Raw genomic sequence first — 25,473 nt, 5'->3', positions numbered from 1 at the left:
TGACCTCTCCTTTTCTCACCTTAATTAGACGTGGCTAACCGCGTGCGTCCGGTGATATCCCAGCAAACAAAACACCCAAAAAAAAAAAACAAGCATTCCTCCAATAATAGACGGACACTTGTCAACCCCTCGCATTATTCGTGGACTGTCTCAAGACACGACAGAAACTCACGTGAGCACGGAACGTGTCAAAATAACATACGACCACGTAGTACAAAGTCTGAAAAGTTATGGCTCTTCACTTTTCAGTTTATTTCCAATCATAGAAAATCGTCCCTTCCTGCTGTATTACTACCTCTTTCCGTTTCAGTCGCTTTCACCCAACGTTTCAACGGCTTCGCATTTAACACAATCCTCTGCCCCCCCTGCCCCCTCTTTCTCTCTTCTCTCTGTTTCGCCATTGCTCAAGTGTCGGCCAACTTTGGATCTGGTAAGTTCTTGTTCTCATCGTCCAATGTATGATTTTGTTTCTTGGAAAGAATGTGTTTGTTGCTTATTTTCTTCAAGTGTAACGTTTTGAACCAGTTCCAGTAATCTGGGAACAAATGCCGAGTTGTTTGGGGACTTGGGTGTGTGGGATCTGGTACATCTGTTTGTGTTTGATGTATTAAACAAGTAGTGATTTTCTGGGCCTTTTTTTTTTTTTGTTCGTACGTGTGATGCATTCTGTTGAAATATATATATGCAAAATGCTTAACTTTTTTATGTTCGAACTTTCAATGCTTTCTCTTGTTTCAGTTTTGGGGTATTGATGATTGGAGTTTTGAGTATTTTAGATGTTGATTTGAAAGCAAGTGTTTCGTTTTCTGGATTTTGAATGTCATATGTTCTTTCCCTTTTGAAGTTTGAACAAATACTCATTTTACTGAGGATCTGATTTGCTTCAATCAATTTTTAAATCTATGAGTTTTTCATTTATGAAAAGAAAAACCCATTTGCTTTCTAAGTTGTGGAAATTCAAAGCCAAGGCTTTGACCTTAATTGCAAGGTTTCTTCTCTAGAGAATTAGAAGTCCCGTGCCTATTTCTGTTTTGATTCTTTTTGAAGCAATGACTCTTTCATTGTAACTTTTTTCTGTCTATCTCTGACCATTATAAATATTTAGTTTGAAAATGTCAAAAATTTGCTGATATATTTGTGAGACATTATTTGGTGTTTGTTTCTGTATTTATGCTGATTCTTATTTTCTAATTTGCAGCCTCCTAGATCAAAATGGAAAACGAGGATCAGTACCAACAAGCTCTAAAGCCGAAGTATGAGTGTCTTCTATTTGGTAAGCCTCTTCCTATGCACAAATTCTTATTGATTGTGAATTTGACCAAAGTGGTGGATCATGACAACTAGATGTATCTAATTTTCAGATCTGGATGACACTCTTTATCCTTTTAGTTCTGGTTTGTCGGTAGAAGTCACCAAGAATATTCGAGGTAATTCATGCATCACATTTTAGGCAGGGATTCAGAAATTAAAGGAAAAAAAAAAAAAAAAATCGTTTCTTTTATCTTCTTATATGTATCCACAGTATTAATTTGGAAGAACAGTAATCATAAGTTTGAAATCTTTCTTTGAATGCCCTACTGTAGAATATATGCTTAAAAAACTTGGCATAGAGGAGAAGAAGGTCCCTGAGTTATGTGTTTCCTTGTACAAGGATTATGGGACGACGATGGCTGGTCTCAGGGTATGATCCTAGTATTCTTTTTCAAAAATTGTTTCTGAGAACGTATATAATATACAGCAGATTGACAATAAATGTGTTGTTATGGTTCTTTTTTAGGCTATTGGCTATAACTTTGAATATGATGACTTCCATAGGTATCAATTCCTCATTTCCATCAGCTGTTTCTTTCTTTTCTTTTCTTTTAGTTGTCATTCAAAATATAAAAACGTTTATTCTAGGCGTCTCTTACTTTCCTTTTTCACAGTTATGTTCATGGGAGATTGCCCTACAACTTGCTAAAACCTGACCCTGTGCTGAGGAGTCTTTTGCTTAGCCTGCCTGTTCAGAAAGTTGTAAGATTCTCCCACCCATTATAGATATACAAATTGCTCTTCTAAAATTGGTTTGCTGGGAGAGTGGCTAAACACTTTTTTCTTCTTCTGATAATGATGTATGGTCTTTCTGTATAGATTTTTACGAATGCAGACAAGGCCCACGCTGCTAGAGTGCTTAGCAAGCTTGGATTGGAGGACTGCTTTGAAGGGATTATATGCTTTGAAACTCTAAATTCAAACAACAAAGAAGGGAATGTCGTTCCTACAGAAGAGGATGACGCAGAATTGGGAGACACAAGACCAAGTACCATTTCAAGCACTGAAGCTTTTGACATTGACGAGTATATGAGTCAACCTAAAGCTAGTTTGGTACTTCCAAAGACCCCAGTTGTCTGCAAACCATTTGAGGATGCATATGAAGAAGTTTTCAAGATAGCCAACATCAACCCTCAAAGAACAGTAAGAATATAAATCCATTTTCTTGAAGAATAGTGTTAAATCACCGCTTATCCCGACAGGAAATAGTAAACTTAATTATTTAAATTTAATATTCTAACATTATCTTTTACGTATGGGTTCAAACTCCCTCTCAACAAGTAAGATTCAACACATTGAATATTTAACTAAAATTGGGAGGGAAGGAGGGTAGGGAGGGTGAATGAGAACTCATGATCTTTGTTCTGATACAATGTTAAATCATCATGAATCCCAAAAGCTTAAACTGATAGAAAATTGTAGATCACTTAAATTAATACTTTAACAATAGGTGGTGTGTTAACGGGTTGAATTCACAATTGGATTTGCTTTTTTTTTTTTTTTCTTTTTCTTCATCTGTCTGACCGTATGTAGCCTGTGCCTGATACTGATAATTAGCACCATTTATTTTCTCACCATGTTCTATAACTCTTTTGCATAATTAGTATATCTTTGTTTCTTTGCCAGTCTCACACTATCTTTTATTGACATTGTAATTTTTTCCTTTTGCAGTTGTTCTTTGATGATAGCATCCGTAATATACAGACTGGGAAACGCGTGGGTCTTCACACTGTGTTGGTAAGCTATTGACATTGAACAACTAACCAGATCGCAAAATACCATTAACAAAATTCCCCATGAATTGACAAGCCATCACTAGAACAACAAATGAATCTTGCATCAAGATCATTTTCAAAGTGCTTGTTGAATTGTATCTAGAATGTTATATGCTACACCCACCTTATTCCATTCTCGTCTCACTGGCTGATGTGATAGTACCCATCAATACTTGATTTTTTTTTAATTTTTTTTATAATTATAATTAATTTGATATACATGGGTGTAGGTCGGCACTTCTCACCGGAGTCAAGGCGCGGATTATGCACTGGAGAGCATACATAATATCAAGGAAGCGTTGCCGGAGCTCTGGGAAGGTGAAGAGAAGTCTGAGAACATTGGGTATGCTGCGAAGGTTGCAATTGAGACATATGTGAAGGCTTAGCTTTGTATCATATGTTCGTAGTGTGAACAAAAAGGATATGGGGATAGGCCTTTTTAACACCCCTGCCTGTATGATTAATTTTATTAGCCTACATCTCCTGACAAATGGATGTGGGAAAGTGGAAACCTCCTATGTATTTAATCCTGAGCGTCCATATTCAATAAGATGAGATGTTATGTTACTGAATTACAGATGGAAGAAAGCAGCTTTGCTGCTGTAATAATAATATGTTTGTTATGTTAAGCGAAAATTAATCATTGTTGATTTGCTCGTGGATTCAAATTAACAAATCTGTTTCATCATGAGCTTCTTCTGGTTACTGTAATGCTTCTCCCTCCTTTGTCCGGTTGTAGACTCCCATTATAATGCTTTTTGAAGAATCAGTTAAGCATACGCCAAATTCTAAACTAAGAGCGTATGTAAGACGAGAAAGTAAGCTCATAATGTCCTGTCGGTGTCCAGTGAGGGTCACCCTTTAAATGACTCAACTCTTTTAAAAGGGTATGTAAGACAAAGAAGTAAGCTCATAGTGTCCCGTCGGTGTCCAGTGAGGGTCACTATGATGTACCTCTAAATGACCCAACTCTTTTAAAAGAGTGTTCTCGCGTGTAATTAGATAAGGGAGACTCAAGGACTAACAGAATTTGATTTTATGGCTCACTTTCCTGAACACACTTTTTCAATTATAAATAGTACACTCATTTCTTAGAATTGAATTGGGTCTAGCCGACCTAGCTGAATTTAGTTAGTTCACATTTGGAATCGATGAAGTTCGGTGGATTTATTGTCTTTGGGCCAACTTGAGATTGACATAAAGATGCACCTTAGGTTACAACAACATTTTTTTTTTACAAAAAAATAAAATAATTGTATACACATTAATATATTACTTGAACATATTTAGTCCTCCGAAAAGTGAAAAAATAAGGAAGAAAAGAAATTAGTGTAGTTAATAGGATGATTTTTTTTTTTTTTTTTGGCGGGGTGGGGGGTTGGAATTGGGGAGGGAGACTAGGGAGCATACAAAAGTAGGGTTACTAAGAACATAATTTAATTTATTTAAATTAATAATTATGTAATATTGATTTATTGTCGTTGTAAAGAAGATACAATTTAGAATTTTCAGTGACAAAAGTAATGATAGAAACTTTCTGACGGTTCACCTTACTAGTTTAGATAAAATTTTCCCCCCTTAAAGGAATCAAATCACGTAAATATAGAATTAATCATAAAACAATCTTTATAAGCAGTTTTATCATTACAAAATCTTGAAAAGATACATAAAAGAAAAAGAAATTGGCTCAAATAGATTTGTGAAGTTGCTAAATGTTAATACCAGATGGGAAATTGTTCTTGAGCATATTCAAGGGGGTTTGTACATTGCATAGCTGGTTTTTATTTTAAATAAAATAAAGAATCCCCACCATTTAAAGAACTACAATTTTTCAACTTTAATATAAAATTTTATTTATATACTAAAATGAGTCAGGAAATATACCGTCTGAATTGTCAGGGCTTCATACCAATTCTAGATCATTAATTTTGGGTTTATAAAAAACCCAAATATATAATGACTATAAGCTAATGCAGACCACCTGCAGGGTTAGGAATTTAGGATCCTCCCTTGCCAAAATGACTTCATTCTATCTCCTATCTATTAAAAGCTTTACAATGATTAGCCTTTCAGTGAATACTTTTTCCCCGTGAATGCTTGAAACTTTGGCTCTTCCATCTTCTTCTGTGGCGGCTCTTGATTGCTGTTCTTTGGGGCAACCTAACATTACAGAAGCCAATCAATTTTTGCACCAGTTATGCAAAAAATAATAATAATAATAATAATGAGGCAGCTTTATTACACGACAGAAAGACATACTTTTGGTGCTTCCTTTTCAGGTTTGTTTGCATTTGAACCAAACACAAGCCTTCCAGAGGGTTGATGTGAGGCAGGACTTGATGACTTAGAATACTTGGTTCCAGTTTGACCCTCTGGTTGGTGCTGCTTAAGCATGGGAGAAGAAGCTGGTGCAGCTGATTGTGTCAAGGGTTTTCCATCCAAACGTCTCGCAGAACCAGTGAATGGGCTGGTCTTGGCCATCTTTTTGGCTGGCTCGTCTTCAACTGAAATACCAAAAAGAATTTAAGGCAAGAGGTTAATAATCAAACCTTCCGGGCAAGTGTCGAAAAGAAAGGTTTAAAAAATAAATAAAGAAGAAGAAGAGGCAAAGAACCTTCTGGTTCTCTCTTGTTCAACAGAGCTGATGGTGCTGGCTTTTCAGGTTCTTTATAATCAAGAGGAGCGGCAAAGTCAACCTTGCAGTCCGTTTCAATGATACTGACTGCAGACGAGGGTTTTGTTTCAATTATATCAATGTAATACTTTTTATTGTTATAAGCAACCACGATGGTATCACCGGTGGTTAAACAAGAGTAGCCCCTTAATGATCTTTCCAACCTGCATATGAACATTGAGGTAAGATAAGAATGAAGATTAACACATGCATCGGCCTGCGCAAACAGAGAACAAGGCTGTTGCTAAGGCATAAATGAAAATGGCAAATTGACTAACATGGCTTTGGGGTTGGAGATATCTAAGAAGTCCTTGGTGTGGGGCTGCAGCTTCATGTATGTTCCCTTTGCTAGGCTGGCATTCTTCACTTGCACTACGTCTCCCTCTTGTAGGAGCATGTTTTCCATCATCTAGCAGTGAAAAACAAAAGGCAGCACTAAATAAGAGGCAAAACATCAGGAGAACCACAGCATTTTAGAAGATCAAAGAGAAAAACTATACCCAGCATGGTAAATATATCAGTCCCTCATCAGCAACAAATTCTAGGACTCCACAATGACTAACTCGTCCAGTAGAAGTATTTCTAAGTTCAAATAACATAGGGTACTCTATGTCTAAAGATGCTGGACCATAAAAAATACAAAATGTGTTAGTTGATGTTTTCAGGGATAAAAACCGACATCGGTAAAAGCAAACCTGAAATGCATCAGCATTAGGAAACAGAAAGAAGGATAGGTTAAAAATAGATAAATTACTGACTTACCAAGGCGATCAAGAGCTGAGGGAGGCATAATAACTGGAAGCAAAAAGAAACCTCGTAAGTAATACTTCAGCTTTAAGAACTATCAAGAATCAAGAGAAAATAAACATATAAACAGAGGATATTATCACACAATTGGTCAAGCAGTAAACGTACTTTTATCTCCCTTTTCCAAATGTTCCTGCAAAGATTCAGAGAAATAACCAAAATGGAATCAAAAATCAAGAGTTTACTAAAGAGTAAATACTAGACCAACTCATGTATACAATGTGAAAACTAATTATGGGTATAAATCAGTATTTTTTCTCTTTGTCATGAGTTATTATAAATACCAATTTAGTCAATAATGCAAATTAGTAAGCTTATAAATCTAACAACCAATTTCAAGAGATTCTTATAATCAGAGTGTTGGGATAATTAGTTAGAGTCCAACAGAGATGATTCTAACATTTCCAATTTAACCAATAGAATTGTTCATAGTAAAGTAAATGAAATTCACCAATGGTAACTCTCAAACCTTCTCAATGAAAGAGACAGGGTAACATCGATAAATCCGTTCAAATATTGAATTATTGCGGTCTTCATAAGCCTATAAACCATCAAAACAAACAGTCCGATGAGTGATCAAAAGCTGAGCCAGAAGCAACATATAAAATTGAAAAGTTTCATATAGAGAACATATAAGCTCATTAATTGCTACTCACCAACTGATGCTATCACAGAAATAAACCATCCCTGAAATCTTACTTATTCCACAAGACATGCAAAGGGCCACTATTTTGTATTCCATACATTCATGGCATGCTAATCGATTGAATTGACCAAGGTAACAACCAATACAAAGAAAAAAAAAACATTCTCCATAGAATTGGGTTCCCACAATTTTTAAGACTATTGTTTATAAAAATAACAATTCAGCAAATACAAACAACAAAGAATACAACCATGGGTTATTAACATACCATGATTAATGCGGTTGAGAAGTTTCCAATCCACACTAAAGATTACCTATAGCCTGCAAAATCCAAACATACAATGAGACAAATAAGCAAACAATGGGCAAACACAAAACCCAATTCACACCAGATCCCATCAATCATAGAGCATTGATATTCTGTATACACACCAAAAACCATTGAAAACAAAGGTAAAAGAGAAAACCCGAAAAAGAAATCGATACAGTGCAGTATGTAGAATGGAAAGCTGATTATACCCGATTGTTTCGATGTCAAAAAAGAACAACAGCTTTAGATCAGAGAAAAAAAAAAAAAATTGCTTGGAACCCTTGGGGATTGTGATGATGATCAAGGTATTGGAAGAATGGAATGTTGCCAAATTCTAATTAAGCGGTGAAGGAAGTCTCATAGTTGAGTGAAACTCGTGGAGTGATTTGAAAGGTGGCTCGGGCTTTTTAGGAGAGCGTCCAACATGTATATATATATACGTATCAGACGCTACAATCCTACAATACAACCTTATAAAGGCCTCATCCAAAAGCCCGGAGAAAATAATTCAAGACTCAAGACACTTTTTAAAAACCTTTTCAAAATACAAAACAATTTTTTTTAAAAAAAAATATTTTACTTGAGAAAATAATTACTTTTTTTTTTTTTTTTTTTTTTTTTTTTAACTATGACGATCCAAGGGTTAGTTAACAATGCTACAATAATAAAGTGAGATAAAAAGAAATAAATTAGCTATTCATATTCTTTTGTTTGGTTGTAACGCTGAAATATCTTCTTTTAGTACAATGCAATATGTTGGTGAATGAAATTATATTATGATTAAATTTCCTAAAATACCATTATAATACAAATACAATTTATATTATAAAGGATTTTCATTCTTTTTTTTTTTTTGAAACATAAACAACTTTACTATAATTTCTTTTTTTTTTTAAAAAAAAAAAAAAATTATGTCAAGTATGTGACCCTTTTTTTTCTTTTTTTGGAGTTATGCTACAAAATTATTTATATAAAAAAAATATAGTTGGAGAAAACAGAATCAAGCTCAATCTTGAAATAAAAATATATATAGTTAGAGAATGTACATAGAATCAAAAAAAAAATTTATGTATTTGTATTTTATAAAAACCCTGTAGATTCTGTTTCTCCATCAAAAAAATTAAAAAATAAAAAACAAAAACTGAGAAACGGTACAGAGAAGAGAGACGGAGAAACAGAATTTAAAAAAAAAAAAAAAAACAAAGAGACCGAGAGAAGAAAATCAGAGAGAAACGGTAAAGAGAATTAAAAGAAATAAAAAAACAGAAAAACTGTACTAGAAGAATCAAAGAGAAAAGAGAAAGAGAGAGAACGAAACATAGAAGAATCAGAGAGAGAGAGAGAACGAAATTTAATCTCACAAGTGGAGTTTTTTGTGGCAACTTGCATAATTAATTTAATTCTACAGGAAGGGATTAGTTAAGTCACTCATTTTTTAGTGGCTTACCTAAGCATGTGTGTATAGGATTAGTAGTCTTATAAAAATAGACTATTTCTAGGAATAGAGTGTTACCAAACAAAAAACTAGCTATACCTAGTGTTAACTAATCCAATCCAAAGGTCTATTCCACAAACCAAAACGGGGCCATAATGTGTAGGATCTTATGCTTCCTAAAAGCAAAATACTTAACAATAAACACGTGCTAGTGGATGCCCAACTCAAAAATGAAAAAATGTCTTGGTGGTCAAGATTATTGGTATTGGCTCAATTAACCTTCATTGAATCATATCCATGCTTATAGCCGACAAACTAGGCTGAAGGGCTTCGTTCAGAAACCAAATTCAGTTCCACCAGACTCGAATGTCAGATTTCAGTCTCCAGGATCTCCTAGTTCTAGCCGGGTTGATTCAGCACAGCCAGATTTAGCATTGCAGCTATGAGAATAATTGAGTTTTTTTTTCTTCTTCTTCTCTTTTAATTAATTTAACCATAGAAAGGTGGGTTTATGATTTGTTGCTTCTGCTTATGAAACCAGCATAGGGTCTCTTTGATGTGGAGCCGATTAGAGCCACACCTAACTGTACTGTAGAAGAGTAGAGTAGACTTTTGTTGTACAGATTAATGTAATCTGATTCTTAGGCTCACAAGCAAAAAAGGTTTCATTTGTAAAGGTTTAGCAAGAATTTATTTCTACCTTATATTATATTGTAACCCTTTGTTATATAAACAAACATATAATTTGCTTCGGACTGCAACATGCATGACAGTGACACAAACAAGACCATTTGACTTGCGATTAACGTTTGCTGCTGCGAAAAAACCAAGCCCCACTAAAAAACTTGTTTGACTCTGAAAACAAAAATGAATTTGTCAATGACCTTTTTGTATGTTAAGGAGGTTGGAAAATGGAGAGGGAAAAGCTATCATTGTTTGAATATTCTAAAAATACTTATTCTAGTGCTCCTTTTCTTCTTATGTTTCTTGCTGGCCTGGTTTTGTAATCCTTCTATGTGTTTTTTCTTTCTTTTTTTTTTTAATAGAAAGAGGGAAAGGTTAGAAAGGAGGATCTTTTTCTCATGTGTTGGTTGTGTATTATACCTTATAAATTGTGATATGATGATTATGTGCTTTTTATTTATTTATTTATTTTTATAAATAATTTTGTAGCATAACTGAAAAAAAAAGAAAAGAAAAAAGAAAGGCCATATACTTGGCAAAATTAAAAAAAATAAAAAATAAAAAAATTCAGTATAGTTGTTTATGTTTCAAAAAAAAAAAAAAAAAGTCCTTAATAAAAATAAATTATATTTGTATCATACGGGCATTTTAGAAAATTTGATTACAATATAATACTATTTACCATCCTATTGGATTGTACCAAACAAAGAAATATGAATGGTTATTCCATTTCGCACTCTATTTTAGTATTTCAATCAAACTAAGGAATATGAATAGCTATTCCATTTCATATTCTTTTATTCTCAAGAATAGTTATTTATTTTCCTGATGGAATAATCATTCCGCGAACTAAACGAGCCAAAAAAATATATTGTGTAGCATATTCTTTCTCAAAATAAGCATATTTAGATTTTCTATTGGCCCATTGTTGTCCAAATTCATGAACTATTTCCTGATTAAGCTTGGGTTGAACTTCGGCCTAGCCCAGGCCTAATCTAGCCCAATATTATGTCCTACTCCTACTCTATCAGGGACAAATCGGATATTTTCAAATCCCTGTTCCTCTTCGTTTTTCCTCGCGCAGAACACGGAAAAAATCTTTCTTGCACTGTGAGGCGAGAGAGAGAGAGAGAGAGAGGTGGGCTAAAGTTGTTGTTTTGAGGTTTTCTTGTGAAAACCCAGAAGCTGAAATGGCCAAGCGCGAGCTTTCTAGCACTCTGAAGAACTTGAAGGTAAAGCAAAAAAATACGACCTTGCTCCTATTTCCTTTATAAATAGTCTGTACTAGCTTCTTTATGCAAAATTTAGATAAATCCTCTTAATTCTTGAACTGGGTTTTGCTTAAATTCCTCTGGGCATTCTTTAATTTTCGATATTTGCTATAAATTCCTAGTCTGTAAGTTCTTTTCTTTATTTTATTAGTTCATGCAAAGGGCAGCTGCGAGAGAGGAAAATACCAAGAAAGAGGAAGAGGTCAAGCCTGATGGGAATTTGACTTCCCCTATTACAGTTAATAGAAAGTGGTAATTTTTCTTTCTTTCTATTTTTTTATTTTTTATTTTTTAATTTTTTTTAATTACTATATGATTTTGCAAAGGGCGCAGTGCTATTTTGCTTTTTGGAATTTATTTTATGTGCAGTTGTGAGTTTTTTTTTTTTTTGGTTCATATGTGACTGATATTTTGCGTAGCTTAGCATGAGTATATACGTTGGATTTTGGAGTGTATTGCTTTCTTGCGTTGTCCTTATAAAGTGGTCCGTAGGTCTCGATTCATCATTTGATTTGTTGGTTGTGTAATATTGGGTGGTTCTGACGACAATTGCCATTGAGCAGCTTTTGGCTATGCTAAATTACTACTTATCTCAAAGCTTTAGCTGATTGGAATGGGTAAATTTAATTAATACTTTTAACACTCTCCTTCATATATGGGCTCAAACTCCCCTTTAGTAGGTGAGGCTCAACAAGTAAAATATTTAATTTAAATAGGGGATGAATTCTCCCATTTGGTGATTAGTTATTATGATTTTCTTGTTCTTTTTGCTCCTCTTAGTTAGTTGGTTTCTCTTGTGCACTTCCTGTGTACCGAGGCGCCTTACGCTTTTAATAATAAATCGATTACTTATAAAAGAAAGTATACTTGTTTCGTTCTTACTCTAATCCATAGGCTGCAGGTGATATAAGTTTGCTAATAGACGACCCTTTCATGCACTACTTTCTCTAAGATTATGTGAGGCATGGAAGTTGAATTGTAGTTAGAAGTCTAGGAGAAAAAGCTGAAGAAGAATGAGAAATAACATTATAGACCATATTGACTTCTGATAAACTTTTCCATTTGCCTTTGAATCATATGGGCAATCTCAATAAGTCTTGCACTTTGCTAGTGTTTCTGTGTGGCTAATTAATGGGGATATATGGTTACGTAGATGCATACAAATTAAGCTTGGTAGCTGAAAGTTGCTAGAAAAAATTCTCAGTGGGTGAGAAAAGTTCATGGGGTGGTATTTACCATGTAGAGAGATCCATGAGTGTATCGATTTTCCAAGAAATATTTTTGGCAGTTTTAGCTTATTTCAGGGAAGCAGCACCTGCTTACACCTTCAATTCTCATCTTTCAATATTGACGTGTTTTTTCTTTCTTTAAAATTATAAGGAGATGTCACTTCATTTCTCATCTGGCAGAGGGATTGGGGAAACTGGGAAAAAAGATATAGTTGATAGACTAGCTCACCCTTCATGAGTTCAACGTGGGAAAATTCATACATGAACATCTTCAAATTATTCAATCTTCGCCTTTTCCATAAAAGGACACCCACTATGTATTTGCTAAGAAAATTCTCTTTTAAATATATTTAGACTACAACTGTTGTTTAGGATGCACTTTCCTTCACCATTTGGGGTTTTCAACACAAATTTACTTCTCAGCATCTGAAACATTTTTAGGCATTTGAAGTGGAGTTTATGTGGACTATATATATTGGTTAAGCCTTTGTGGATGGTGTAGAATGACCAGAGGAATGTCGTTGCTTGTTTTTGGTATAAGCATCGAACTTTAAATTTTTTGGATAATATAGATTAAATTCACTTTCATAATGATATTATTGGAATAATTTGGAGACATATTACAGTACTGCAGACTATGTATGGCTGTATGGTATCCAAGTCAGTGTATTATAGAAAAGGTGCATCGGATTACTTAAAAAAATGGTTAATTACACTTAATCCCCCTCAACTACCACTTATTTAGATGTTGCCCTAACGAACTGCTACCTGTCACACTCAACCCTCTTCAACTACCAATTATTGGCGAAAAACCCCTTCCGTTAACCAAGGTCGTTAAATTTGACAGAAAAAGCACACATGACATGCATGTGCTCATTTTTTTTTTTTTTTTTCGTTATGTAAAATCACAAAAATGCCGTCAAGTAAACAATTTTTTTTTTTTTTTTTTGAAAAAAGAACACGAGGGTTTGGCCCTTGAACCACCCCCAAATCACCTAGGGGGGTCTGGCCGCCACCTGCAGGTGTTTTAGGCGGTTTGGCCACTCAAGGGGTGGTGTTTTTGCTTCTTTTGTCTTCTTTCCTTTATTTATTTTTATTTTTTTATTTTTTTTATTTTTTTGAATTTGAATTTGAGGGTATTTAAGTAAATTTAGTTTATAAACTCAAGGTATTTCATCATTTTACTTCTAAAAATTGCATGTGTATGGCATGTGATTGAAAATCCGTCCCTTTTAATGATCTGGCATAACAAAAGAGCTTTTTTGCCAACTAATGGTAGTTTAAAGGGGTTGAGTGTGACATGTGGTAGTTTGTGGGGGCAATGTGTAAATAAGTGATAGTTGAGGGTAATTAACCCAACAAAATTGGAGATTGTGACATGCAAGATGTTTTAACTTGTACAGTGGCCATCAGTGGAGTGGGAGCATCTTGCAACCCATGTTTGAACAGCTTCATCTTCTACACGCTTTGTTTTGATGTCCTATAATATTTGACACAAGATTTCATAATTTTATATAAGCAATGGTTGCTGTGGATAATAGAATAGCTGTGTCTACTGCTGGAGCTGCTTATTTACTTATATTTTCTGACATGCTTTGGTTCATATTTTTACTTCTTTCATTTGGATGGCTGTCTGTATACTTGCAGTGTGGTCATAGTGGAAGGTGATCCCCATCCTGGAGCAATTAAAGGTCGCATGTCGTTTCAGAGTTTTAATCCTTCTATTGATGTGAGTATAAAGGTCAAGTGACCTGAAAACTTTTACAATGACTTTTCACCTCCCGTACTTCCTGCTCATGCAAAGCCTTTGTCATGGTAGAAACTGAGTGAAGCAACAGCAAACCCAGAGTCTGCCACTTCTTCTAGCAGTCAAGGTGGAGGAATATCTTTTAGGTGGGTTGACTTTCAAATTATCTTATGTTTTTGTTATGCTAGTTCCTTGCACACATTTTGTGAAAAATGTATCAAACTGCTTTTAAACTTGTTTTAGAAATTTAGAGATTACTGTCATGAAAAATGATTTAACTATCTGTGCTATGATGCAATCATGGGGTTGTCTATTCAACCCAAGAATATGACAATTGGAACTTTCTATATTCTAGGGCTGCAAGCAATAAACATTGGTATATTTAAAAAGAAAAGGGGAAAGTACACTTAGCTTCCCAAACTGACACCTCTTTAACACTTAGTCACCAAACTTTAACCCCCTCAAACTACTACTTGGTTGCAAGTTATACCCTTTGTTAGCATATGCTATCAAAATGAACGGAAAATGCCACATGTGACGCACAAGTGACTTTTTTTTTTACTTGAATTACCAAAATTACCCGTAAAAAAAAGAAGCAGCATAAAACAACATAATATATATATATCTCAAGGGGTGGGGGTGGGGGGGTTCAGCCACCCCTAACCACTTTAGTGGGTGGGCAAAGCACCCCCACTGCCTTGTAGGGGTCGTTTGACCACCCCTTGACCATTTTGGGGGTGGCCGTACTGCCCTGCAGCTTTGTGGGAGTGTTTCGGCCACCCGTTCACCATTTCAAGTGGCCAGACCACACCCTTCAGTTTTTCAGGTTTTTTTGTTTTTTGTTGTTTTTTGTTTTTTTTTTTTCATTTCATGACAAGTGCTAGAATGCTAGAAAAAGGGCGGTTGCGGGGGAGTGTATTTTCCCTAAAGAAAAACTAATATATACTGTTGCCACAGTTAAATTGCAGAAACAGAAGTCCCCACTTGGGATGGAAGGCGCAAGGCTTTGTTAAGTGAAGTTGGGAATATATAGATGAATCAGTGAATAATTTCTCTAAAGTTTGCTTTGGGGTTGGGAATTATGGCAATTCACTGTTATGCAGTTTGCTGCATCTTATATGCTTTACTGTTTGTTTATGACAGTTTTCCTGCAGCCTCTCTCCCCTTCCCCCGGCACTGGCAGGGAAGGGTCAGATGGTTATATTTTAGGAATTTAGTGTCTCTACTGGTTTGGTAAAATTGCATATATTATATTACACGCCTATAGCTTTGAGATATTTAAGGATATATGTCTGATAGTACCCAGTTGATTGGTTTACAGACGGCAATTTCTTCTGAAAATTATAAAGTTTCTCATTGTGGAGCTTACAAGGGAAATCTGATGCTGGATGTTACATACAGACTCTTTAATTTGATAAATATGTGAATAGAACATGAAAAATTCAACAAGCGCATGTAGACAAATTGACAATGAGGGATGTGAAGATAAAATTTTATGGCCATGAGGTTAATGAGCTCTGGCTTAAATTGAATTTCCTCCCCTAATAAAAATGGGTCGGAGAGTGAGGTCAAGGATTCAGGATCCTCCTGGTGTATGTGTAACTTATCAATAAAAGAAAAATCACGACTATGTGCTTGCAAACTTACTGAGAGAAGAACACATTCATATTCTTATTTCCACCATTGATGACACATCTGATATTTTTCCTTTTATTTGCATTTTACAGAGAAGGTGGATCCCCAATGGATGAAGCAGGGTGTTCAAACGTGGATAAATCGAATCGTGAGGCTAATGGAGATCTTAAAAGAAAACAGTCTGAAGTAGTGTCTGAAACACAATATCCCAATAAATCACCAAAAGATGTTCAAAGTAATGAACAATCAGCACCAAATAATAGTAAAGGCTCCTTCAGGAAACCCAAGGGTCAAAAGCTGGACTGGAGTGTTCTTAGACCGTCAAAGAGTCAACACAAAAGGGCGTGAGCATATTAAATGTTCACATTCACAATTGTGCCAATTTCTTTTTTTATTTGCTTCTGTCCTAAAATTTGAATTTGTAATCTCCTGTCTTATGTTTTTATACTAGTTTTATTAACCAGTCATTAATTTTAGAAGGTTGAATTTAGTTCGTTTGCCATTTGGAATTTTGTGGGTAATCTTTATGGAATTATGTAAAACTTCCACCTATTCTACAGTCAAATTCAGATACATGAATTTTACTAGTTTTTGCTTCGAGTAATTCTCCTCCCATCTCTTCAAAGTTTATGTAGTGTGATTTTTCATAGTATTTGTTGCATAGAGATTAGTTTTAAGTTAAGAGGGACCATGCCATATAGACTTTGTATAGGCTTTGTGGGGATGAGAGGAGGATAGGAGGGTGATGAATATAATTATTACTCTTTTGCTTCACTGGTTTAAACATATTCGAAATTTTGTGGTTCATAACTTTAATTTGTTTTGGAGAATCTTTGATAGTTTTTTTTTTTTAACAGCACTTGAGTCAAATCCATCCAACTCTGGTGCATGGCTTTTCAAGATGGTTTGGAGGCAATTTTTCTGGTTGAACTTTCGAAGGAAACCCTGGTGGTAAAGTGCATGGCTTACAGAATTTGCCACCACATTAAACTGTTTTCAGTCTAATGGATACTCTCTGCAGAATGTCTTACCCCTTGCCATGTGCTTGCCTTTGAGCAATGACTTGTTACTCCTAAACGAAAGACATTTTATATGCGGTTTTAATTAATATTTTAGCACTCCTTTCAAGTACGCTTATCTAGTTATCTTAAAACCTTAAACTTTTTTGACACCGGGCGATTTTACACTCATGTCTAGTGTTTACACGTGGAATGTGTTTTTGTTTATGAACTATATGAACAGTATTCCAATTAAACCCAAAAGGTAATACTGATGGCAATGCAATAAAAATTTCTAGTTATATTGACTGGGTGAGCATATCAATTATCAAACATCAGTGCTGCTCAGGAAAAAAGAAAAGAAGAGAAAAAACATATAGATTCAAATCTAATTTGACTATTCAGAACTTGGAAGCAGGTTTCCAAAAAGAAAGACCAAAGACAATACGCCCCTTCCATCCCTGCAGCATCCACTGGCCATCCACATCGACCACAAAATCCTTATGATACTCTGACTTCACTGTTTTCTGCACTTGGTGCAAGATATCCTGGTCCAATGGGAGCTGCCGGAACCCCGCCCTCAAATTACGGACCTGCCACTGCTTGTAAGTCTCTGGTCTTTCCACCCTTTCCAGACCTTCGCAGGCCACGACGTTCATAACATCCCTTCCATATATCTCCTTCTCAAAATTCAACCTGTTCCGATCGTCGCGAGCCACGTTGGCGTCAAACATATCAAACAACGCGGAGAAGTGGAAGAGCGCCTCCCGGAACCGCGTGGCAAAGAAGGGCGCATTGTATGTTCCGTTGACAACGCCGTGCACGAATAAATCCGGGTTTATTCTCTTGATCAGCTTCAGCACCGTGTCTCTCGGGCTGTTGGCCACCATTGTTTCGTCAGGGAGGTTCTTCAAACGGTACAGACAGTTGACAACGGTGAGTTCATCTCCGTCAATCTTGAGATCCTCGAGCTGAATTGTTTCCCATTTTTTTGCTATGACGCTGAATTCAAAAGGGACGTTGAATCTCTTGCAATAGTTCTCTAACCGACGCCCTGTCTCTTCAACTCTTTCTGCGGGCCGAAAACCCGGCTGGGGAAGCTCAATCCCCGTCAAGCGAAGCTTGGGAGCTCCGCCAGGCCTTTCAGAGAGCCGTTGGATGAGGCAGGGCCATTGGTATCCATACAGAATCCCAAAATCAATTATATGAATTCTTGATGCTTTCTGGGATAGCGTAAGTTTCCTGATTGTTCGATTAGCGAAGAAATTTGACATTCTCTTGAAAGGGCATGCTTTAACGTATACCTGGTAGGCTTTCAAGATGTCGGCAGCTGATCTTCCATTACTCACATGGGCTGTATAAACAGGCACCCTTGTGCCCGCTAAGCGCGCCTCGAGGGCGTTTGCGACGTAATGAGCTAATCTCTGGTTTCCATCTCCGGAGGAAGATGAGTGTCGCCTGATCTGCTTGATTTGTTCATTTGCAGTTCTTTGATCGCCGCTTGCCACAGCTTGTGCACATTGAGTAAGCAGAGTCCATAAATCTACTATTTCCCCCTTGTTGCCCTGTTTCTTCGAACGCGTTGTTTTGGCATTAGGCTGGAACTTTCTGCTGCTTCCTCCTCCATTTCCTGAAGATTCATGAGATACACACGAAGCAGAGCTGTCTTCTTCACTAGGACAAAGCAACAATACTTTATCAAACAGATCTATTGGCACGGGGTCTCCTGCATAAACCACCGATTGCTTGTTGCTCCTTCCTTGATCGTCTCCATCTTGGCGCTGATGATTTTTCTTTCCCCTTGAGGAGTCCCTCCGATTCTTCTCTGCCTCTGCCACCACATCCCTGGTTTTCTCTGGATCAGGCACTGATGGGATGCTCTCTAAATCAATGATTTCAAAATTTCCATTTGGAAGGGACTTGAAGGGAGCAGCATACCTGTTAGTGCACTCACTACTGCTGCCAGCAGGAGAAGTACAATCTGGGCTTTCGGTGTTTTGGTGGAAATGACCAGGATGAAGTTGATTGGATGATGATGATGGAGGAGATTCCTGAACAAGGGCTTCATAGAATGATTTTTCAGCAGCCTGGAGAGCCAGACAGTCCTGTAACATGCAGGGCTTAGTCTCCAGGTCTTCTTCCATAAGCATCTCGTTTATGTACTTGAGGAAAACATTGGAGAAGTCACCACTGTCAGATGGATCACTCGAATCACTAGAATCTCGTGAATTGGTTGGACGGACATTAGGCAGATTGACAAATTCATCACTGACTTGATCAAACCGATTTACAAGATTATGATCATTTGAAAACAGTGGAACTGAGCCATGGTCGAATGTGAATTTATTCATGGATCTTGGAAATCTTTCGAGAAGGGTATCCATAAAGACCCAAGTATTTGACTTTCAAGAAACCCAACTCTAATATCAAGTTCTGAGACCTACGACTTAGAAAAAGAAGCTTGGTGGAAAAAACAGAGCTGTGAAAATTCTTTGTTTGGCTGATAAGAAAGAATACTGATCAGGAAAAGAAAATCAAAGAATCTGTTGAAACTAAAACATGGGTAATCAAAGAATTGGAGTAAAGATCAGTATCTGCAGGCTTAAAGAAGATAGGGGATCACTGGCTCCTGTTAATCGAACCTAAAAGGAACCCCCCATCCTCAAGGTTTTGAACCTTCTGGGAAACACACTTAAAGGGTCAAAACGACAGCCGCCAGCCCTTTTTGGGTGACGGAAATAGTAGTATGTAAATGTTGAAGCCAAGTGGAACTTATCATTGTCTGTGTTGTCTACGTGGCAGATAACTAGAGTACCTTGATCAACAAGTAATTGACCACGCTTTTGAAAGTGTGAACACGGGATTATTGTATTGAAGAGTGACGTACGTGTTGAATCCTGGTCCGTTAATTGATGTGAGAGAGTTAACAAAACAAGATTATTTGGTTGGATGGGTTGAATCATTTCCCACTAATTAAAGTTGGATATATATATATATATATATATATATATATATATATATATAAAGAAAATGATGAAGAATCTAAATGAGATAAAGCCAACCCAACCCCCTTTTTTTTATTGGGCAAAAGCCAATAAAACCTCATTGTTTCGATTGGCTTCAATTATTTCATTCTTTAATCATATATATATATATGTCTTAGTCATCTTTTGTATCGTACTTCTTGTCATTATTCATTCATTTATTTATATTTAAATAAAAATAATATCGAAAATATATTTTATCTCATTTTGTTAATATGCCAATCAAACTTTAAATTAGTTTTTGTTAAAAGAAAAAAAAAATGATCAACAAAATAGAATAAAAATGTGATATGATGCTATAGAGTTGTCCAAGTGGGTATAAGTGGTTTAATTCAATAAAACAAAATCTTAGGTGAAAACAAATCCTTTCTGTTTGGAGTAACCTAGATTCATAACATGCAATAAAATAGCAAAATTATTAAATATGTTGTAGTTTAATCAATGGTTAAGATTTAATTTTTCAAAATCTCTTTTCATTTTTTTCTCTTATTAGATTTTTTTAAAAGTAAGACAATTTTAAAATTCAATCTTGACTGTTAATTAAACTACAACATTAAAATAACAGCATGTAAGTCGGATCAAATAGGTTGGATTAATCAAACATTAATTATCATTCATTCTTCACCTATACCATTTGATTTGACTTATCTCCAACTAATATCGCGTTAGACTACCCGCTGAATCCAGATAACTTACCACCCACGTCTCTGTCTCTCCATGGACTTCATGTGGGCTCTCTCCTGAAATGCTCAGTTTAGGTTTTTCGTAAATGATTGGGTTATGATATTTATGAAAAATATCATTAGTACGAAGGAAAATATCAATTTATTATTTATGATATTTTTACAAATTGAGATGACTATTATATATATATATATATATATATATTCACAGCGAGTAGCCAAAGCACGTGTTAAAAAAAAAGGCATTTAACCTCTGAGATTTTCAAGAGACACCGGTCCCTCTTCCCACCCAGAAAGACATTCATAAAAGTTGTGCTTTTTTTGGCGTAATGGGTGGCGGCCCACTACTACAGCCGACGCCTGCAAATGGCCAACATTATCATTAACTAATTAAGAAAAGATGGGTCTGATGAATTCTATTTTCGGCAGAGAAACGACAGTCCCCTTGTCGGAGATTGATCCTCCGATTGACCAGATTCATCCCATCCCACGTAGCATGGATGATGGATCCTTTTCTTGCACATTGCATTTGTTGACTTTTAAGATTTCAAGCTTGGATAGGTTGAAAATTGAAATCTACAATTACAATAGCTTATTTTCTTTTCTTTTATATATATATATATATATAAATATATATCGTAGAAAGGGAAATATGTAACAATGCAAGCCATTGCATGTTAAATAGCGTGACATTTAGAGATAGAGGCCTTGACTTTGAGCAAGATTGATAATAAAATTGATATTATATCTTGTTTATCAGAAGAAATGTTTTCATACTGCATATTATAATATAAATTAACTCAATATATATTTGAAAAATTAAAAAACAAAAAAGAATTTTACTCCGTTTGCTTGCTGCGAATAAATTCCTATATATATATATATATATATATATATATATATATGTTTCACTTAATTAAAGAAGGATCGAGAAGAGATGTTGATAAGCTTTGGTGTGACGAATAAAGGTTAGAAGAAGTCCACCAGCAGCCAAAAGTTAGTGGCCTAGTCACTAGTCAGACCTACCAGTTTTCGTGTCCAAACTCCACGGGAAAAATAACTTTTCAATTCAAAAAGGCATAAAAATCTGAAAATGACTTAATATATGTATATATATATATATATACCTTGGACGTCTACGTCAAATAGTATTCTCAATTATAATTTGATTTTAGAAGTTTTCTCATTGACGTGAAAATCAACTTTCTATATATTAAAACAATATTTTTTTCTCTAACACATCGCAATATTAATCTATAATTTTTTTTTTAATTTAATTTATCAATAAGTTATCATGATAAATCTGTATTTCATCATACATTTATTCAATTATATATATATATATATACCTTAATTTTATCTCCCTGAGCCTGGTAACCCATTTTGGGTGCTAATATATATGATCGAGCTCAAATCGACATAGGGTGTTATTTCAGCAGCATTTGCAATAAAGTAGCACTTGTTATTGGATAGAAAAAGAAAAAGAAAAAAAATATATATCATGGCTTTGTTAAAAAGACTTTTTTAAGTTTTTTTTTTTTTTTTAAAAAAAAAAAATTTTAATTTTTTAATTTTTAAGTGTTATGCTATGATATAAAAATAGAAACTGTTTTTGTATTTTGTATTATTATTATTTTTTTTTATGAGTGTTTTGTGTTTGGATTGTTTTTGTTTGGAGAAGAGAAAAAAAAAAATTAATGAATAAATTCTTATTATCCGCAAAAAAAAAAAAAAAAAAAAAAGGGGCCAAAAGATTAGACAAAATCTACACACAAGCCTGCATCTGGATTTGGAACCTTCTTGTGATCAGCTCATCCAAGCATCCAAACCCTAGCATTTCTTTAAAGCCTCCAAACACGGAAAATAAGCTCCACTGGCTACACGTTTTTGATACAGTAGACGACTGCTGGTCTGCATCAGCAATATGTTTGATGTCTATGATGGACCATATTCATCCTATCTTTATATGATGGATATTCTTTCCCTTGCACCCTGTGACTTAGACCTTTTCATTTTTAAATAATAGAAAATTTTCCACCAATAAGGTTAATTTTCCATTGAATTATCTACAACCCTCTGGTCAAGGACTTACCCAGTTGCCTACTACACAAGTATGACCTAGCTAGAGGCCGGCAGGTAATTAAGATTTTGAAATCTACAAAGATTGCATCAAAAGAAAGAAAAAAAAAATGTAATTCACTAGAGAGAGAGAGAGAGAGAGAGAGAGGCTTCATGAGGTTTTTTTTTTTTTTTTTTAGATATCATGAAAATAAATACCTCAAAAATACTTCTAACTAGCCTTAAACATAAGATATTAGGATAATATTTAATAATTTTTGGTAGTGGAGAAATAAATACTTTAGAGTTTTTTAATGAGACTTTAACTTAAGGTATTAGAGCACTCATATTCATCTCAACAAAATAGTCAAAAAGTTATTTTGGCTAATCTCATAACAAAAATTTCTCAAAAAGACTTAAATCCGGCTCAAAAAAATGGCTAAAGATTTGCTGATCGCTCCTACAGTGCTAAGTACTCCACAAATTTGTTGAATACTATAGCTCAACAAATCCTTAATAATAATACGACAAAGTTTTTCTCCAAACTGGGTTGGAAGAATTCCCTTTAATCTAGTATATATATAAAAGTGACACGTGTTCATTTTTTTAGCAACATATGAGGTGCACTTGAGTTTTTAATAAAAGTTATTCCAACTTTGTCCATACTATTAAAAAACATGCATATCTTATATGTTCAATGGACACGTGCATGTCACTTTTATAAACTAGGTTGAAGGGAATTCCTCTAACCTAATTTGAAGGAAAACTTTGTCTATAATAATAATAATAAAACCTTGTTCTCTCTCTAAAAAAGTGAAAGTAGACATTACAAAAAATAAATAAATAAATAAGCTCCATAGGCCATAGTAGCAAGAAAATGTCGTAATAGTGACTTTTAGGTCACCGCGGCTAATGCCACAATTTCTTGTAGTAGATAGCTAAAATGCTGAATGTAGATGTTTTTAAAAAGTTGAAAAAAAAAGAAAAAGAAATGGTGTTCTTTAGCTAAACTTTAGCTAATTAATATTTATGTTGTTGGGATATCTTTGTAATTAGCATTCCATCATTATGTTTTTAGATTAACGTGCACTTGTATATAATACCTTGTGCTTTTGTTTGTAAATTAAGCTTTGTAAGACTTCACTGAAATACAAGTTTTTCATGGTATCATAACCCTAACCAAACTATATATTGTTGTGGCTTCTTCAAACACTTCTGCAGGTTCATCCTCTTCATCTTCTTCCACAAATCCTACCATTTTCATTCCAAATTTCACCCAATTTTATGTCGGAGAAACTTGACAGGAGCAACTATTTGATGTGGCTAGCTGTCAATGCTACCTTGTCTGAAAATGTTTTATCCACAATCTATGGATTAAACACCTCATAGCAAGCAGGCATGGTCTTGCATCCCAATCTTGATCAAGATTCAAGAATATCCCATATATATCAAACATCAACTATAGAACCTGAAACAAGCTAGGTTCCAAAACTTGTTCCTAGTATCTTCAAGTTGCAAAAGTATGGCCAGGCTGACCTACTTGCAGCTGTAGAAAAAGTTGAAAAACTAATTGATGATGAAGATCTGATATCTTCCATAATCAGTGGTCTTAATCCTACGTCTTTTTTCTTTGCAAGTCGTGAAAATTCTTTTAATTTTCAGGATTTTCAGGATGAGCTACTAATGCTTAATCAGCAGCATACTTTGGATTGTAAATTTTTTGCCTACGTGTGTATTAAATCCAATATTGAGTGTGAAACTAGCTAGATATATTAATATGTAAATAGTTATAAAAGAAACTTTAAAGTATAACACATATATAATTAACGAATATTAAGGTTTTGCAAATGGTATAATTAAGAGTCTAGCCAAGAGCATCTACATTTCAATCCTTTAAACAACAATTAATTTTCTTCAAAATATGAAGAACTCGCACCTTAAAATAACCAGACATCCTATTTTTGCTCATACTTCGTATTGAAGAAAAGGAAAAAAAAAAAAAAAAGCAATTTGCAATAAATTAATTCTATGTGGTATGTGAAAATAACAAATAAGTACTCTTTATTATCAACTTCTATCTTGTTAATGTGACACGTTAGATCCAATTATATAACGACATATGTCACATGTTATAAAAATAATATATAGCAAAGTGGTAAATAATTAATTATTTAATATTATAACACTCTCTCTTATGTGTAGATTCAAATTTTCTCACATTTAGTATGAGAAACTTTACTTAATCCTTATTAACTTTCAACGTTTTTGCAATTATCTCTCTAAATTTTAAAAAAAACTCTTAATTTAATGTATCAAACTTTAAAAAGTTTGTAATATCAACGTTCTATTAGAATTTTATGTTAAATCCAAACAAAAGATGCCAAAATACCCAAAACTACCTTGTTTAATAAAAAAAGAAAAAAAAAAAAGAAAAAGAGATCTATATTCCAATTGATTTAAAATAATTTTTAATTATTAAATACATGAGTATAAGAAACATTTCATCTATATTCCGTTTGATTTAATTTCAAATCAAGTGACATTATATATAAACTTTTTAAAGTTTGAATATACTAAATTGAAAATTTTTAAAGTTTAGGAAGATACATTACACAAATTTCCATATTTAATGACATTTGAATAGTGACATTTTTAGAAAATATCATTAAAATGCGACTTTTTAACTGTTGGCACGTCATTAATTATTCATAAAATAGTGACGTTTGAATAGTATTACGATTCATGCTTCACTATTCATGCGCAAATAGCGACTCGTAAATAGTAAGTTACTATTCACACATCACCTTCTAAAAGGTGCCACTTTAGTGAAAATGCATGTAGTGTTTTCTCTATATTTTCACTATTCAAACGACTTTAATCAAATTTTCAGTCTATGCAATTTTTGTCATCTATTTTTTTTTTAAAAAAAAAAACACGATTTAAACGTCACTAGCCAATAATAATAACGTTTTTTTAGCCAAAAACATTATTAAGGAGTCATTAATTGTTTAAGTTTTTGTAGTTTTAATTACAAAAGCATTGAAAATTTAGAGGGTCCAGCGATGACTATACCGCAAGGGAAGAGAAGACGACAAATCAGCTCACTGTGCAATCTGGATATCCAGAGAATTAAGTTGTATTTGACTCGCAGCAAAATTAAAGCACA

General features: G+C 34.5%; 4 protein-coding genes across 10 annotated transcripts; 2 read left to right on the top strand and 2 right to left on the bottom strand.

Moving 5' to 3' along the window:
* The first annotated feature begins 304 nt into the window (after positions 1–304).
* Positions 305–3,722, top strand: LOC132163939 (uncharacterized protein C24B11.05). Its single transcript, XM_059574322.1, has 9 exons — positions 305–430; positions 1,199–1,273; positions 1,362–1,427; positions 1,584–1,681; positions 1,778–1,815; positions 1,926–2,013; positions 2,131–2,454; positions 2,983–3,048; positions 3,317–3,722. Exons 2-9 carry the CDS (start codon positions 1,213–1,215, stop codon positions 3,470–3,472), a joined length of 897 nt encoding a protein of 298 aa, XP_059430305.1. The 5' UTR covers positions 305–430; positions 1,199–1,212; the 3' UTR covers positions 3,473–3,722.
* A 1,175-nt stretch (positions 3,723–4,897) lies between these two features.
* LOC132164247 (uncharacterized) lies at positions 4,898–7,944 on the bottom strand. 5 transcript variants are annotated; one of them, XM_059574712.1, is made up of 10 exons: positions 7,733–7,944; positions 7,482–7,534; positions 7,037–7,108; positions 6,676–6,700; positions 6,523–6,555; positions 6,261–6,382; positions 6,039–6,169; positions 5,701–5,924; positions 5,346–5,590; positions 4,898–5,246 (listed from the first exon to the last, which is right to left on the bottom strand). In XM_059574712.1, exons 2-10 carry the CDS (start codon positions 7,482–7,484, stop codon positions 5,148–5,150), a joined length of 954 nt encoding a protein of 317 aa, XP_059430695.1. In that variant the 5' UTR covers positions 7,485–7,534; positions 7,733–7,944; the 3' UTR covers positions 4,898–5,147. The 5 variants fall into 5 exon arrangements, with proteins under 5 accessions (XP_059430695.1, XP_059430697.1, XP_059430698.1 ...); XM_059574714.1 differs by lacking the exon at positions 6,261–6,382 and having other exon boundaries at positions 7,019–7,108; XM_059574715.1 differs by lacking the exon at positions 6,261–6,382.
* Positions 7,945–10,673: 2,729 nt separating this feature from the next.
* LOC132163305 (uncharacterized) lies at positions 10,674–16,122 on the top strand. Its single transcript, XM_059573545.1, has 5 exons — positions 10,674–10,874; positions 11,065–11,165; positions 13,790–13,871; positions 13,962–14,035; positions 15,617–16,122. The coding sequence occupies exons 1-5, from the start codon at positions 10,833–10,835 to the stop codon at positions 15,870–15,872; spliced, it is 555 nt and encodes a 184-aa protein (XP_059429528.1). The 5' UTR covers positions 10,674–10,832; the 3' UTR covers positions 15,873–16,122.
* A 675-nt stretch (positions 16,123–16,797) lies between these two features.
* LOC132163304 (scarecrow-like protein 14) lies at positions 16,798–19,253 on the bottom strand. Of its 3 annotated transcripts, none has more exons than XM_059573543.1 (2): positions 18,461–19,253; positions 16,798–18,367 (listed from the first exon to the last, which is right to left on the bottom strand). In XM_059573543.1, the coding sequence occupies exons 1-2, from the start codon at positions 18,904–18,906 to the stop codon at positions 16,924–16,926; spliced, it is 1,890 nt and encodes a 629-aa protein (XP_059429526.1). In that variant the 5' UTR covers positions 18,907–19,253; the 3' UTR covers positions 16,798–16,923. The 3 variants fall into 3 exon arrangements, with proteins under 3 accessions (XP_059429526.1, XP_059429527.1, XP_059429525.1); XM_059573544.1 differs by having other exon boundaries at positions 16,798–18,389; positions 18,461–18,673; XM_059573542.1 differs by having other exon boundaries at positions 16,798–19,253.
* Positions 19,254–25,473: the final 6,220 nt, after the last annotated feature.

This window comes from Corylus avellana, chromosome ca10 (genome assembly GCF_901000735.1).
Source record: "Corylus avellana chromosome ca10, CavTom2PMs-1.0".
Classification (NCBI taxonomy): domain Eukaryota; kingdom Viridiplantae; phylum Streptophyta; class Magnoliopsida; order Fagales; family Betulaceae; genus Corylus; species Corylus avellana.
This window is presented reverse-complemented; position numbering and strand designations above follow the sequence as displayed.

Coding starts and splice junctions, on each gene's coding strand:
- LOC132163305 (XM_059573545.1), top strand. CDS start 10,833: ATGGCCAAGCGCGAGCTTTCTAGCACTCTGAAGAACTTGAAG. Junction 11,166..13,789: donor ATTACAGTTAATAGAAAGTG/GTAATTTTTCTT, acceptor GTATACTTGCAG/TGTGGTCATAGTGGAAGGTG. Junction 14,036..15,616: donor GGTGGAGGAATATCTTTTAG/GTGGGTTGACTT, acceptor TGCATTTTACAG/AGAAGGTGGATCCCCAATGG.
- LOC132163939 (XM_059574322.1), top strand. CDS start 1,213: ATGGAAAACGAGGATCAGTACCAACAAGCTCTAAAGCCGAAGTATGAG. Junction 1,428..1,583: donor AGTCACCAAGAATATTCGAG/GTAATTCATGCA, acceptor GCCCTACTGTAG/AATATATGCTTAAAAAACTT. Junction 1,816..1,925: donor GAATATGATGACTTCCATAG/GTATCAATTCCT, acceptor CCTTTTTCACAG/TTATGTTCATGGGAGATTGC.
- LOC132164247 (XM_059574712.1), bottom strand. Junction 6,556..6,675: donor TTTGGAAAAGGGAGATAAAA/GTACGTTTACTG, acceptor TTTTGCTTCCAG/TTATTATGCCTCCCTCAGCT. Junction 5,591..5,700: donor GAACAAGAGAGAACCAGAAG/GTTCTTTGCCTC, acceptor TTGGTATTTCAG/TTGAAGACGAGCCAGCCAAA.
- LOC132163304 (XM_059573542.1), bottom strand. CDS start 18,906: ATGGATACCCTTCTCGAAAGATTTCCAAGATCCATGAATAAATTCACA.